At 33.9% G+C, this 13520-nt stretch overlaps 2 protein-coding genes across 6 annotated transcripts in view; one reads left to right on the top strand and one right to left on the bottom strand.

Moving 5' to 3' along the window:
- Positions 1-13520, top strand: part of LOC143231885 (RNA-binding protein, mRNA-processing factor 2a-like) — a 442935-nt gene that overhangs the window by 93917 nt on the left and 335498 nt on the right. The gene's annotated exons all lie outside the window — the stretch shown is intronic.
- The window catches only part of LOC143232433 (potassium/sodium hyperpolarization-activated cyclic nucleotide-gated channel 2-like), an 84782-nt gene that overhangs the window by 26922 nt on the left and 44340 nt on the right, over positions 1-13520 (bottom strand). Inside the window, exons 2-4 of the mRNA XM_076467888.1 lie at positions 10750-10913; positions 5243-5517; positions 3097-3168 (exon numbers count right to left, since the gene is read on the bottom strand). Of these exons, the coding sequence (XP_076324003.1) occupies positions 3097-3168; positions 5243-5517; positions 10750-10913 (511 nt within the window). The remainder of the gene's footprint in view (positions 1-3096; positions 3169-5242; positions 5518-10749; positions 10914-13520) is intronic.

Here is a 13520-nt window from a genome sequence, read left to right as displayed (position 1 = left end):
AATTACATTTTAATATAATTTTTTACAGCTAAGCCTGAAATAATAATTACAACCAGCACCATATATAATTATTAAAGTTTATTTAAAACATTATTAGAGGGCATGTTTTTACAGTGGAACAAGATATCCAAATTTCTTTATGATAAAGTTTGATAGATTTGTCAAGTGAATAACTTGTTTTAGGTTAATTTTGAAAATCCAGTATGATGCCTTTCAAGAAACATATATTTGAATTTCTAGTCCTTGTATTTCCTGATTCTGAGTAGAATAATTAGTTGATGCAACAACTGCACTTCAAGTAAAAGTTCGAACGGCAGCTACAAAGGAAGAAATGTTTTGTTTCTGAAAGTTCAACTGAAAGCAGTCTTTCAACAGATCCGACATATAGTTCAGACTATGAAACTTGTTATAACACAGCCAGCTGAACTTAGGTAATGACGAAACTCACAACACTGTCCACCACATGAAAGCACAGACTAAGCCCGTAATGAAGAAAAGCCAATAATGAGGCTTTCCAAATACAATGGTGCTCTGTGGTTTTGAAAAGACCATAGAGGAACAGCGACTCAACGTATACTCAATGGTTCTTGGGAACTTACAGTCACTGAGTTTTGTACTCAAGTTGTCTCGTAAAGTACAGCTAATTTTCTAAGGTTCATAATCGACTCTACAAACGGAAGTAACGGATTTCAACTTCTGGTTTTCTGTACTCGTTATATAAAATGCTTTAATTTAGCAGAGTTTGTTATTGTTTTGTGAGAGTGTGATCCAAATTTGCTACTTTTAAAACACGTTACTGACAAAACACTTGTTAACACATTATATGAACAAAATGCGCGAATACTGTTTAATTTGAGATCTTCTAAAAATGTTTCATTCCCATAACAGACCAGTCGTACTTCCAGAGGAATCAATATGCAAACCGGGAAAATTTACCTTACTGTTTTTTACCATAGACACCTCCACGACAAATAAGTGGCATTTTGTAAAAATAAGGAACTAAAATAGTCCAAAAATAAAAGGTTATTTTTTCAAATTAAATTAGGAAAAAACAAATTTACAGAAAATAAGAGTCAATTGTTTGGAAATTCATACACCCGTTTCTCTGATTCTGACTACAACGGATTTTTTTATCCAATTATCATTTTGTTGTAGTTCCTCCAAACGAGTAAGAAAACCCTAGCTGTGAACTTTGTGTTGTTTTTCTTTCTGTTTACTAGCTTAATTCTGTGTGACAGTAATATATAATTATGCATTTGTCAAAAATAGTTGAGCCCACAGTTATTAGTTTAACCGATAACAAACAACTACATCTGAATGATACAAAAGTCTGGTCAGGCAATATCAAATTCATTACCTTATAACATAAGAAATTTATTGGCATAATTTACTTCGACACCGAAGATTATTGTTGTCAAGCTGAACACTGTCATTTTGTTCCATAATTTTAATGGCAATCGTTCTTAGAGTTTCTTTGCATTTAAATCTACAAGGTCTGCCCTCACTGGCGTCAAGTGAAACGCAAGAAATAAAAGTGGAATTTTCACAGCCCACTTCGTACCCTAAATGTATTAGAGACTCCAACGAAGCCCACTTGATTCACAGATATCAACAAAAGGTTATATTGGCGAATGTCACGCTCAAGTTCACTCCAAAGATGTTCAATCAGATAGAGGAGATTTGGTACTTTGTTGACCAAAGAAGGTCACTGGAATCACTGTCATGCTTCTTCAACCAATTTTGGACAAATACGAGCTGCTGTATTACCATCTTGAAAGGGTTTTTTATCCACCAGAGTGGAACTGTAGCATCATGGATACAGCACGGTCAGCAGAAACGTTCAAAAATATACTGGATAATATTCAAACCAGAAGAACAAATTCCTCTAATGTCTAATGACAGCATAAGAGCAGACAAAATGAAACTCATAAAACCGCATCAAAACATCGCATAATTTAATGTTCTCTGTTCCTGTTCTAACCACCAATACAGCTGTGCTTTCTTGTCTGCTCTTTAAATAAATTGGTTTTAGGACGGGTTGTCGTAAGGTAGTTGATATGGAATAGTTTCCATAAGTTATTTCGCGTTCCACAGTTGTAAATAGAGTCGAACAACTCAGTAAGTTGATAGATTAAGATGACAGAAGTATCTGGTTTGGCTTGAATTTCGCGCAAAGCTACACGATGGCTATCAGCGCCAGCAGTCCCTAATTTAACAGTATAAGACTAGAGGGAAGGTAGCTAGTCATCACTATCCACCTCTAACTCTTGGGCTGCTCTTTTACCAATAAATAGTAGGATTGATCGTAATATTATAACGCTTCCACGGCTGAAAGGGCGAGTATGTTTGGTGTGACGGAGATTTGAACCTGCGACCCTCGGATTACGAGTCGAGTGCCTTAACCATCTGGCCATGTCGGGGCCCAGAAGTATCTGAACAGTAGATTAATGAAATGGTCGTTGAGAGCGAATGTCCTATTAGAGAATCGCACACTTTCACGCCACTCCACAAGTAGAATAAATCCTTTGCCCTTCATATTATTTTAACGTAGACTAATTCTTATATGACAGAATCTACGCCTTCACAGGGCTCGAACAAAGATAACGTGAAATATCAGTTGTTACATTTACTTACCATATATAAATAAATGAAACGACGCCCTGGTATGGACACGCCAAGATACTATTTAATTTTATAACATAAGCATTAAAATACAGTTTCGGTTTTATTATGTTTTTTTTCTTAGATTTTAAACGTCATAATTTCTTTTCCTTTCAATTTAATTTGTCGGTATCTTTTTCTCTTTTCTTGGTCTCTCAATATTTTTTTCTAATACATGCTTTATTTATCTTTAAGATAAAGCAACTAACAATTATACACAGTACTCTTTATTTCTACTAATTCCACCAACTTTGATAAATGTCTTAAGAATGTATTGTTTTAGTTTGAATTTGTTTCCGTACGTTTTATTAGTTGTCAATGATTTAGGGTATTTCCACTAGAGGGCTTTGGCCTGAAGTGTTGACTACGGTTGCCAACAGTATTGCCTGTTTTTTTGGGTTTTTTTATCTTTAATAGGGTGTATAATCTATTTACCTTATTTATCTGTTCCCCTTTTCTTCCATGGTCTCTCCAAGCGTGCAACAAGCCCTCTAATTGGCAGCCCTTCTAAAAAGGTAATTTATGAAATATATATACGTCATACAGGATATGTCTGCTGAATTGTAGAAATAAACAAGACACACTCAGCGACTAAATGTTAATGTCAGTTCTATTTTCAATAGTTGTATCACACCATTAAATAATAAAGAAACATTGTCCCACAACCTTCCTTTTATTGAGGTTTAGTTAAACACAAAGTATATATTTTAAACGATCCTTTCAAAGACAAGTAATATATTAATGTTTTTCATCCACGTCAGACGTTTGTTTGTTTGTTTTAAGCTAAAAACTGAACAGTGGATTAGCTGTACTGTGTTTACTACTGGTATCGAAACCAGAACTATTCATTTATCGTAATAACGTAACAACTCCATTGGTGACATGCTTCATTGAGTAGAACACATTTTGGTTTTATTTATATTTTAAGATACAATTCCACGATTCCAGAAATGGAAGAGACAAAAAAAAAACCTTTAATGTTGGTAGATAAACTTATATATATATATAACCATACTGGAAACCTAAAACTGTAGGCATAAGAAACTGAGGTAAACGTCGCAAGAAATCTTCAAAAAAAAAGTGGCACATAAAAGACGTGTTATATGGATTAGTATTCATACCCAGATAAGTAGTTTAACAGTTAAAAGTAGAAATATGGCAAGCGTTATTTCATAAAGAGTGATAGTTTAGTACTGCATAAAACACGGATCCTCAACTGAAAGTATGCAAGAAACGTTTAGTATCCTCAGCAAAACTTTGCTGAATTGATTCTGTCACGTGCGAAGCTAGTTTCAGGAACCAAACTGTCGAGGTGTTAACCCATTACCAAACGAATGAAATATTTTTAGTGTATTAAAACCTTTACACAGTTGTGGTTATAGAGAGTTCCTCTGAGGTCTTAAGAAACCTCAGAAAAATTCAAATAGGTTTAATACTAAAGAACTTTCATCTGCGTGTTATGTTTTCTTGCCTTGTGCTAATTTTGTTGTGTTACGTTTGTCATTAACAATAGTTACCTTTAGTTTTCTGTACTTGTTTTTCTTTGCCTTGTGTTAATTTTTTTGTGTTACAGTCTGTTAATATTTATTAATAACTGTAGTCACCTTTGTTGGTTTGTTTTAATTTGGAGCGAAATACACGTGGGTTATCTGCGTTAACAATCCTTATTTTTACAGTGTCATCGTAATGGTCATCGTAATCCAGGTTGGTTTGGTTTGGTTTTTGGAATTTCGCACAAAGCTACTCGAGGGCTATCTGTGCTAGCCGTCCCTAATTTTGCAGTGTAAGACTAGAGGGAAGGCAGCTAGTCATCACCACCCACCGCCAACTCTTGGGCTACTCTTTTACCAACGAATAGTGGGATTGACCGTCACATTATAACGCCCCAACGGCTGGGAGGGCGAGCATGTTTGGTGGGAGGGAGATGTGAATCCGTAATCCTTAGATTGAGAGTCGAGTGACCTAACTGCTTGGCTATGCCGAGCCAACTTTAAACTGTTTGATTGGCTGATACACTTAATTAATTCTAAACTATAAGTAACCGTTTGATTGGCTGATACACTTATTTAATTTCATGCTGTAAATGACCATTTGTCTGGCTGATAGAAGTTAACAATTAGCATATTAACAACTGTTGTAAACTTGTGCACGAATTTTTGTATTTATTTAAATCTATTATTACACAAATATATCCTGGTGGTTGAACTGAGAACTAATGGTGAATATGCATAAGAGCAACTTAATTGTATTCTCACGTTTATTTATTAGAAGAGTTATTTTGAATTACATGAATATTTTAGACGAGTGTTTCTTGAGTTTGCTCACGTCATATCTAAATGATATCCAATATTAAAAAGTGTGTTAATCACGCACCGAACATTTTGTTTAATAAGTTGGTCAATAAACGTTTTACGAATACTAAACACATCTTATAAAACTAATTATTTATTTCAGAAAAAAAAATGTTTTATCAATAAAGGTAAAACAATAATTTTAAAAATAATATAAGATTTTTTATTTAAAAAACTCAAAATATTAAAAGTTTTATCAGAAGTACTTTTTAAAGAATAAGGCAACTTACGTAAACCTCTTCCCATTGGCTAACGTATCGCACCAACCGTGACACACGTAACAGTCTCAGTAAACTCAACATTTTGGCTAACCGCAGAATTCTCAAAGCTCGGCCAGCGTGCAGGAGTTGAAAGTTGTCGCTATAGTCCTTATTAAAGATGAGAAAAATATAATCCAAGGGAATGGAGCTAATCAAATCCAGAAAAAACCAAGTCCGGATGTAGTATCTGGCTATAAGTTTAGGATCTAGAATAATTTGCTTCGAATTGTCACGGTTCATTATTCCTAAATAAAATCAAATAAGATGACACAATTTAAACTTACAGAATTCTAATTGTTTTAAAATTTGACGAAAAAAATTATATTACAAACGATCTTTGAATATGATTCAGACAAGAAAACAAAACGTAATTAAATATCATCCTTCTCGGTCTGATTGTCAATAAAAAGTCAGGAAACAACAAGGTTAAGTCGAAGACAACTTTTTAAAATGAATATTTTTATTTGAAGTAAAAAACTTAATAGATTTAATTTTATCTCATTGTTCTGCAAAAAACTTTTTCGTGGCTTTTATTAACACAGAGGAGTAAATATAAAAATGATCCTAATTAGGCTATCTGCTGTGTCCAAACGAAAGGAATCGAACCCTTGATTTTAGCATTGTAAATCCGTCGACTTACAGCTATCTCAGTGGAAAACTATGAACGATCGTAAGATGAAAGAAATTCGATTTGTTTGTTGTTAAGCACAAAGCTACACTATGGGCTATATGTGCTGTGCCCACCACAGGTATCTAAACTCAGTTTTCAGCGTTACATGCCTTTAGACTTACCGCTGAGCCATGGGGAGGATGGCTTATGAATTCGGTAATGAATATTCAGGCTTTAGACGTTGTTAGGACTTTTATAACTCAGTTATGATCTAGAAATTCACATGTGCATTGAGAATTTAATGCGCATATCCACATATCTTTTATGGTACCGTCTTACAATTAGTGAGCCTCAAACAACTTGTAGTTAGTACCTGTAGTCAGTTCACTTTCGAAACTAAAACAACAGACAAGGCTTAGTTCAGATTCTAAACCTCATGTGACAAGTTAGCGTCGGTAACTAGTTCAGTCTCTACATAAGCTTGAGGTCAAGGTGAGGACCAGTTTCTAAGCCTCAGGTTACAAGTTCATGTCGACAGCTATTTACTCCCAAAACAAACTTGAGGCCGCACTGCCTCACCTTACAAGTGACAATTTTACAGAGATATGATAACAAAATTGATAGAGAAAAGTTTTAAGCTACACTTTTTAATAACTCAGATAAAAATAATTCCCAATACATCAGGTAATGACAAGATAAAAAAAAACATCTAATTTTTGTTTTGAAATACACATGCAAAATGGCTCGTTTGGGTTGAGAAAATATTTTACATAGAAGATCGAACAACATTTCGACCTTCTTCGGTCATCGTCAGGTTCACAAAGAAAGAGGTAACTGACCGGAAGCTGACCACATGTTTGGAAGGGGCTGTGTAACTGAGTGTCGGAATGTAGAGGGCGGTGTTAGATGTTTGAATATATAATTTTATTTTATTATATTTAATATAGGTATAAAGGCGTTCCTTTATATTGGTTTATTTTGGGCTTGAGTTGTTGTATAAGTAAGGCTTCTTTAATTTTGCGTTTGTTTATGTTTGTTTCTTTATTTAGTATTTGAGTGTTTTCTATGGTTATGTTGTGTTTTTTGACGTGCAGTGTTCGAAAACGTGTGAAGGTGACTTTTTATGTTCTTTGAATCTGGTTTCCATTTTTCTACTTGTTTCTCCAATATAGAAGTCGTGTCAGTTATCACATTGTATTTTATAATACAATTGGTGTGGTGTTTGTCAGTGTAGTTTTTACATAGTATAGACCTCAGTTTTGTGCCTGGTTTTTTGAATAAATTTGGTATTAACTGGGATGTCATATTTTGTTATTAGTTTTTGCCAAATGTTGGTTATTTGTCGGCTGATGTCGGGAATATATGGTATACAGCAGTATCTCGACATCACTGATAATTTTTGTTTTACTAGTTAGAAGCTAAAGCAGTTCTTATGAGTAACTTGTCTGTCACTGTTTGTTGAAATAAGAGAAACGTAGAGAATATTCTAAGATGTATCTTAGTTTCAAGTAGATTACACGGTTGAACATCCAGTTCAGCAGGTGAAGTTATAACTATAACCAATACGAAGTTGGAGTGTACAAAATATACATTGTTTGGAATGCAGTGCGACACTACCTCAGTTTGATCTGTTTTGGGAAAGTTACGCAACGGTTCTTTCGTGCGTTACATATTCATACATTTAGATCATAAAGATGTTAATATTGAGGTGAAAAAGTGTAAAAAACGATGACATCCCTTGTATCTTGTAGCGATGGAACGCAAAGAAATATTAACTTGGGACACAAAGACCAACCAGAAATAGACCTGAAATGGTTCGTATCTCAATCGCGGTAAGCAAAGTGCAACCAACGTCTTGTAACGGGTGAGAATTCGCAAACACGTTGGTTAATGGAAAAAGTAGTCAGCGTATACCAGACAATCATCCGCAACGTAATATTCGTCTGAAAACGAGGCCAACTGAATACGGGCTCACCAAGATGGGGCTTCCAATCATCCTACGCTTTCGACCATTGCGTACTTCAAGCAGATGAATAATGAAACCGGTAATCTTGCCATTTCACCGAAGACATAATAATCAAGTCACCTTTGGATTTTCAGCAACCAGACTGTTGAAACTGGCTCTTGGAAATCGTCGTTTTCGAAAATTAGATGGAATATGGAAATATATAAGGAATGAGTGGGAAGTTTTGTACGTAACATCCTTAAGAAGGGTGCTTTTAGTAATGCAAACTACGTTACAGAACCATTGTCAACAGGCACAGTAGTCAGACAGAGCTTGACAATATGGACTGCAACATGTACGTAACTGAGTATCATTCATGATAACGAAAATATTAACTAAAATCGAACACTTAACCTCATTAGACAGAAACGAGATAAGATTCAAAACGTATAATAAAAAAAATATTTGAAGAATTAAATATCAACCAGAACTACCAGTGGAATATCGTTGGTTACGAAGCAAATATTAAGCAGTGATAACATTTAAACATTATTAGTCAGGGCGAGAACATGAATGAACAATAATTTAACATTCGCGACAACTTGTAAATGATTTATACATTTAACATCACCATGCACAGGCTCAGCACGGCCAGGTGGTTAAGGCATTAGAGTCATAATCCGAAGGTCGCGAGTTCGAAGCCGGTCACACCAAACTTGCTCGCCCTTTCAGCCGTGGGGGTGTTATACTGTGACGGCCAATCCAATTATTCTTTGGTAAAAGAGTAGCCCAAAAGTTGGCGGTGGGTGGTGGCGACTAGCTGCCTTCCTTCTAGTCTAACACTGCTAAAGTAGGGACGGCTAGCGCAGATAGACCTAGTGTAGCTTTGCGCGAAATTCAAAACAAACCAATCACCATGCATAAATTAATTTCTAGATTTAATTTAAAAAAAAAAACTTTTCATCCTGGTAATAACAAAGGTTTGTTCTACAAATTTTTTGTCCTTGTATTTTCACTTCATTTTGCTTACTGCGACATTTATGAAACTTTTCAGTAGTAATTTGTTGAAACAAACAAATCTGGTTTATGTAATGTTATTTACATCGAAATGGTAACTTAACTTTGTAGTTTTGTGTTTTTAGCAATTTTCTGTATTATACACTGTTGTTCTGTATCTGTTATTTATTTATTTTTACTTAGTTTGCTTATATATTCGATTGTAGGATTTTACGACGTTTTACAACAAATCTCAAATATATATTTGTAACTATATATGATAAATTGATTTTAGTTTAACTATGTTGTATGCCACATCCCGAATCTATTTTTGTAACTGCGTATGTATAATTTGACATCAATGTTACGATGTTTTATATCACACCTCGAATCTACCTTTATAACTACATACACACAATTTGAGACCTATATGACAAAAAAATCAAATACACCTTGGACAACAAAATCTTGGACAAAATACTGCACATGACCTTGTTAACAATGTCTGCATTTTGGACACCAATCATTCGATTGAACTTTATACATTTTGTGTACATCAAAACTTAAATTTTTGTTCCAAAACAAAAGAAACTTGTTTATTCTGAAACGAAAGATTTATAATTGAAATAGTGAAATTCGCATAAAAATAGCAAGTAAAAACATATCGATTCATGTAGTCCAAAGTCGTTTCTATTTTTAGGTGAGAGCTAAGAGACAATACAAAAACAAAAACTAATTCGAAATGCATATATTTTTGTAATCTACGGTAACTATCAAATTGCGTGTAAAACTTTGGTCCTGGTTTATGTCTCCTTGACTTTTTTTCGTAGACTGTCTGAAGCGTTCAGAGTTGGCACCGACATTCTTAGCTTTCCAACTCTAACTTTTTTATATTTGAAACAAGTTTATAACAAACAAGAAAAAAATATTTGAAATACAAAAAACTCCGATTTTATTCCATAAGTACACTCTACAACCCAGGTCTCTCTTTCTATTCATTTTTTTATATCGACAAAAAGCAGTATTCTGGAAATAAAAATAAGATATGTAGCTCGGGTGATCCTTTGTACTCTCAACCCCACTTTTCAAGTATCTAGATGGTGTACTTTGTCTTCCACACTACAAAAATACTATGCACGAAAGTCAAAACAAATACACGAGATGTTTACAAACTTAAGAAAAACAGTTTGCAAAAATAACTGTTAAACTAACGTATCGATTACTGTTTCAAAAGAAAAGCTCTCCAACTTAAACTATTGTAGTACGAAAATCACATTTAGTGTCTCTTGTCTTCTTTAGTTGATAAGATAAATGTTTCATTTTCACCTAGAATTTTCAAACTTTCCATAAACAAACACCTTTCTAGCTATGTTTGTGTAATTTACAACGTTACTCGATGAATTTATTAAATTTCTTTCGCTCATACTACCTGTTCTTTTATTTTGAATCTTTCCCCTATGGTGTCACGTATGCTTTCTCGTGGAAAAGATTGCCATATGATTGTTCTGGGTCTTTTCCATGTGATTTCACATGCACTTTCTCATGGGAAAGATTGCTACATGATAAAACATACTGTATAAAGAAACAGTGATATTTTCTATTGGAGAGTTAGGTGATGTCAGTGGAAGGTATTTTTCTCTGTTTTTCTACCGAAATAGTTATCGATGACATGTGCTGCTCATGCAAACTGATAGGTGTGGCGTTACAGAATCTTATATATAATGCTACGTTCTTTTATAATGGAAGAAGTTAGAGTCTTTAGTAAGTCTTCATCTGGCCAACGAGCCTATTGCCAGATACCTAATAAATTGTTAAGTACAGTCATCAGTTTGATTGTGTTTGTTATTAATAAAAATTACTTTTTCTATTTTATGTTTCCAATCTTATTTGGTGATTATCTGATGCGTTAAAAACTTACCTACTTACCTGTTCTGAAATTTACAACGATATCTAAAAGAAAGATTGTGTCTGAAAGAGAGTTAAAGGCAATCCATCGAGCAGACAGGTCATCATTGAAAAAAGAAATAGCCACTGGCAGGACAATTAGGTTGGCAACCAGGAAAAACAGCATACACAGGTCCCAGTAGAATCTTAGCAAAAAAAAAACAAAAACAAACACATTTATCATATCAATATGAGAAACACAGAACATGAACCACGATGACTTTTTTTTATCTAAAATAAGATATTTTAGTAAAAGAGGACTGCGAACTTTGACCTTGGAAAATCAGACAACTGCAGCAACGTAAGTCTACAAGACAGAAACTAGCGAGTGTCAAATACTTTTAGAATCATTAAAGCTTGATTAAAGAACTGAATAGACGTATCAGTATTGAATCTGCATCCTTGCTTCCCAAGGAGACATCTGAACTAACTTGCAGGTCACGACTTTATGAAATACTCTCAAAACTCATGTACGATTTCCAATATTTTCTGGTTTCAGCTCAGGCTCTGTGCACCCCTCACTTACTTCTGTTAATTTTTAGCTTTAAAAGCCTTAATATTTTTTGTAAGTTCGAAATTTAATAATTCGGTATGGAGTCTAACCCGTTGTATATGGTACATCTACAACTATTATAATACTTTATGAAAACCAGTGAATCTAGATAAGGTAGCTGAAGCACTTGGCTCTATGTATGAGAGATCACAGGTTCGAATCCCATCCTTTCTACTTGTGAGGACGTTATAACGTAATGATGAATTCCACTATTTGTTGGCGATGGATGATGTTAGCTAGCTTTTTTTCCCCTCTAATCTATCACTTATAAATTAGAACTAGTTAGCACGGATAACTCTGAAGTACTTTTGCGCCAAATTCAAAATAAACAAAAAACAACAACAAGGTTCTTGTAAGATTCTTGTTTTCTAAATTATTTCAAACACTGATAACAATGCAACACTAAACGTGAAAGAAATCACAATAAATCACGTACATTTCCATAAAAAAAAAATCTTAGTCTGGTGGCCAAAATGTTCACCTCACAAAAGCTGCAACTCTCTTGAGAGGCTCTGAGTGAGGTTTACAAAAGTAAATTCGTAGTGTCGCTCTGGTTTCATGTAAACATAACCTCAACGTGTGTCTAAAATTTTATTTTACTAAAAGGTAGGTGTTATCCCTGTGGTAGATCTACGGATGCGGGGCTGATGATTCTCGCACTTCAAATCCGTGGGTGTGTCATAAGAGTAACAGTCAATCCTTTAGCATGGATTTTGGGTGGTGAGGTGTTCATGACTGGCTGCTTTCCCTGTGATCAATAGTTCAAAATTAGAGAAAAATATGCATATAAAAATTGGGTTTAACATGTGATAAAATATTTAAAGTCAAATAAGTCGCTGCTTAGTACATATTGTTAGGCTTAATTTAGAGCAATTCTTGAAAAGATCGTTATAAAATCAGGGGTTCGATTCCTGTCGGTGGACTCAGCAGATAGCCATATGTGGCTTTGCTATAAGACACATACACAAAAGGTCGTTACATTATCATTGAGGTCAGGCATGACCAAGTGGTTATGGCGCTCGACTCGTAATCTCCTCCCCTCTCCGTAGCTCAGATGTAAACTTGAAGGATTATATCGTTCAGAACCGGGTTTCGATACCCATGGTGAGCAAACAGTACGTTGTGTAGCCTTGCGCTTAATAACAACGAAATATAAAGAAATAAACTCTTAGAATACTTTAAAATAAGGAAGTATTTGCGCAAGTTTACTGTCAATAGACGTCAGAAAACTCAAGAGTGTCCTTTATAAATATATAAATATCTGAAGAGTGGATGACAAAATGAAAGTAGATTCATTAGGAGGGTAAAATTAATTAGCTGATAAATAGAGTTTTGGTTTTGTTTTCTTCTGTAAATTAAATCGTATGCTAGTAATTGTCCAGCAGTACTTAAAGAGCTTTAGTTTTTGAAAGTAACTAAATTTTGTGTAACTTATATAGGTTTGATAATGATACCCGGTAGCAATAAATCTTATAGAACTGTGATTACAATACAAATAAACATACTAACAACCATCCAACCATATATTCAGTGACAATAGTTAATTATATAGGATTACTGTACTACATAGAATATATAGATAAACAAAGACCATCATATATATATATACATATGTATAGAACGAATTCAATAAGTTAATAACAACATAGTGAGAGTGTATCTTCTATCGGTTTCTTAATTAAGTAGCTTTTATGTAAAACTTTGACAAAATAATACATTTACCTATCTCAAAATATACAAACAAAGGGTTGAAGAAACATAACTTAAGGTACCTTGTTGGTCGTTGTAATTAAAAGCGAGTTTTTGTTTAATATTATCCAAATCAATTACATACCTAATGAAGTAAAGTTGATAGAACCTCCCTTCTTTATGAAGATTCTTAAATTAAAAGTTGACATCTGTTTCATTTTATACAAATTTACGCAGTTGTGAACTAATAGTATAATTAAATGTATATTAATTAACGTTGCATATTTTCCAATTATGATAAAATATACACATACTATGATCTATAATATAGTATATCACTTACGTTGAAAAACCAGCACAATGTAGAAACAATATGTATACATACATACATACACCCACAAATATATATAATAATATCGTGCGTGTATGTATATAGTGGAACAATAAATAAAGAAGTACCTGATCTAATGCAAGTATCATGACCCAAGTTTCATCTATTTGATTTTGGTAC

This window comes from Tachypleus tridentatus, chromosome 11, assembly GCF_004210375.1.
Source record: "Tachypleus tridentatus isolate NWPU-2018 chromosome 11, ASM421037v1, whole genome shotgun sequence".
Classification (NCBI taxonomy): Eukaryota; Metazoa; Arthropoda; class Merostomata; order Xiphosura; family Limulidae; genus Tachypleus; species Tachypleus tridentatus.
This window is presented reverse-complemented; position numbering and strand designations above follow the sequence as displayed.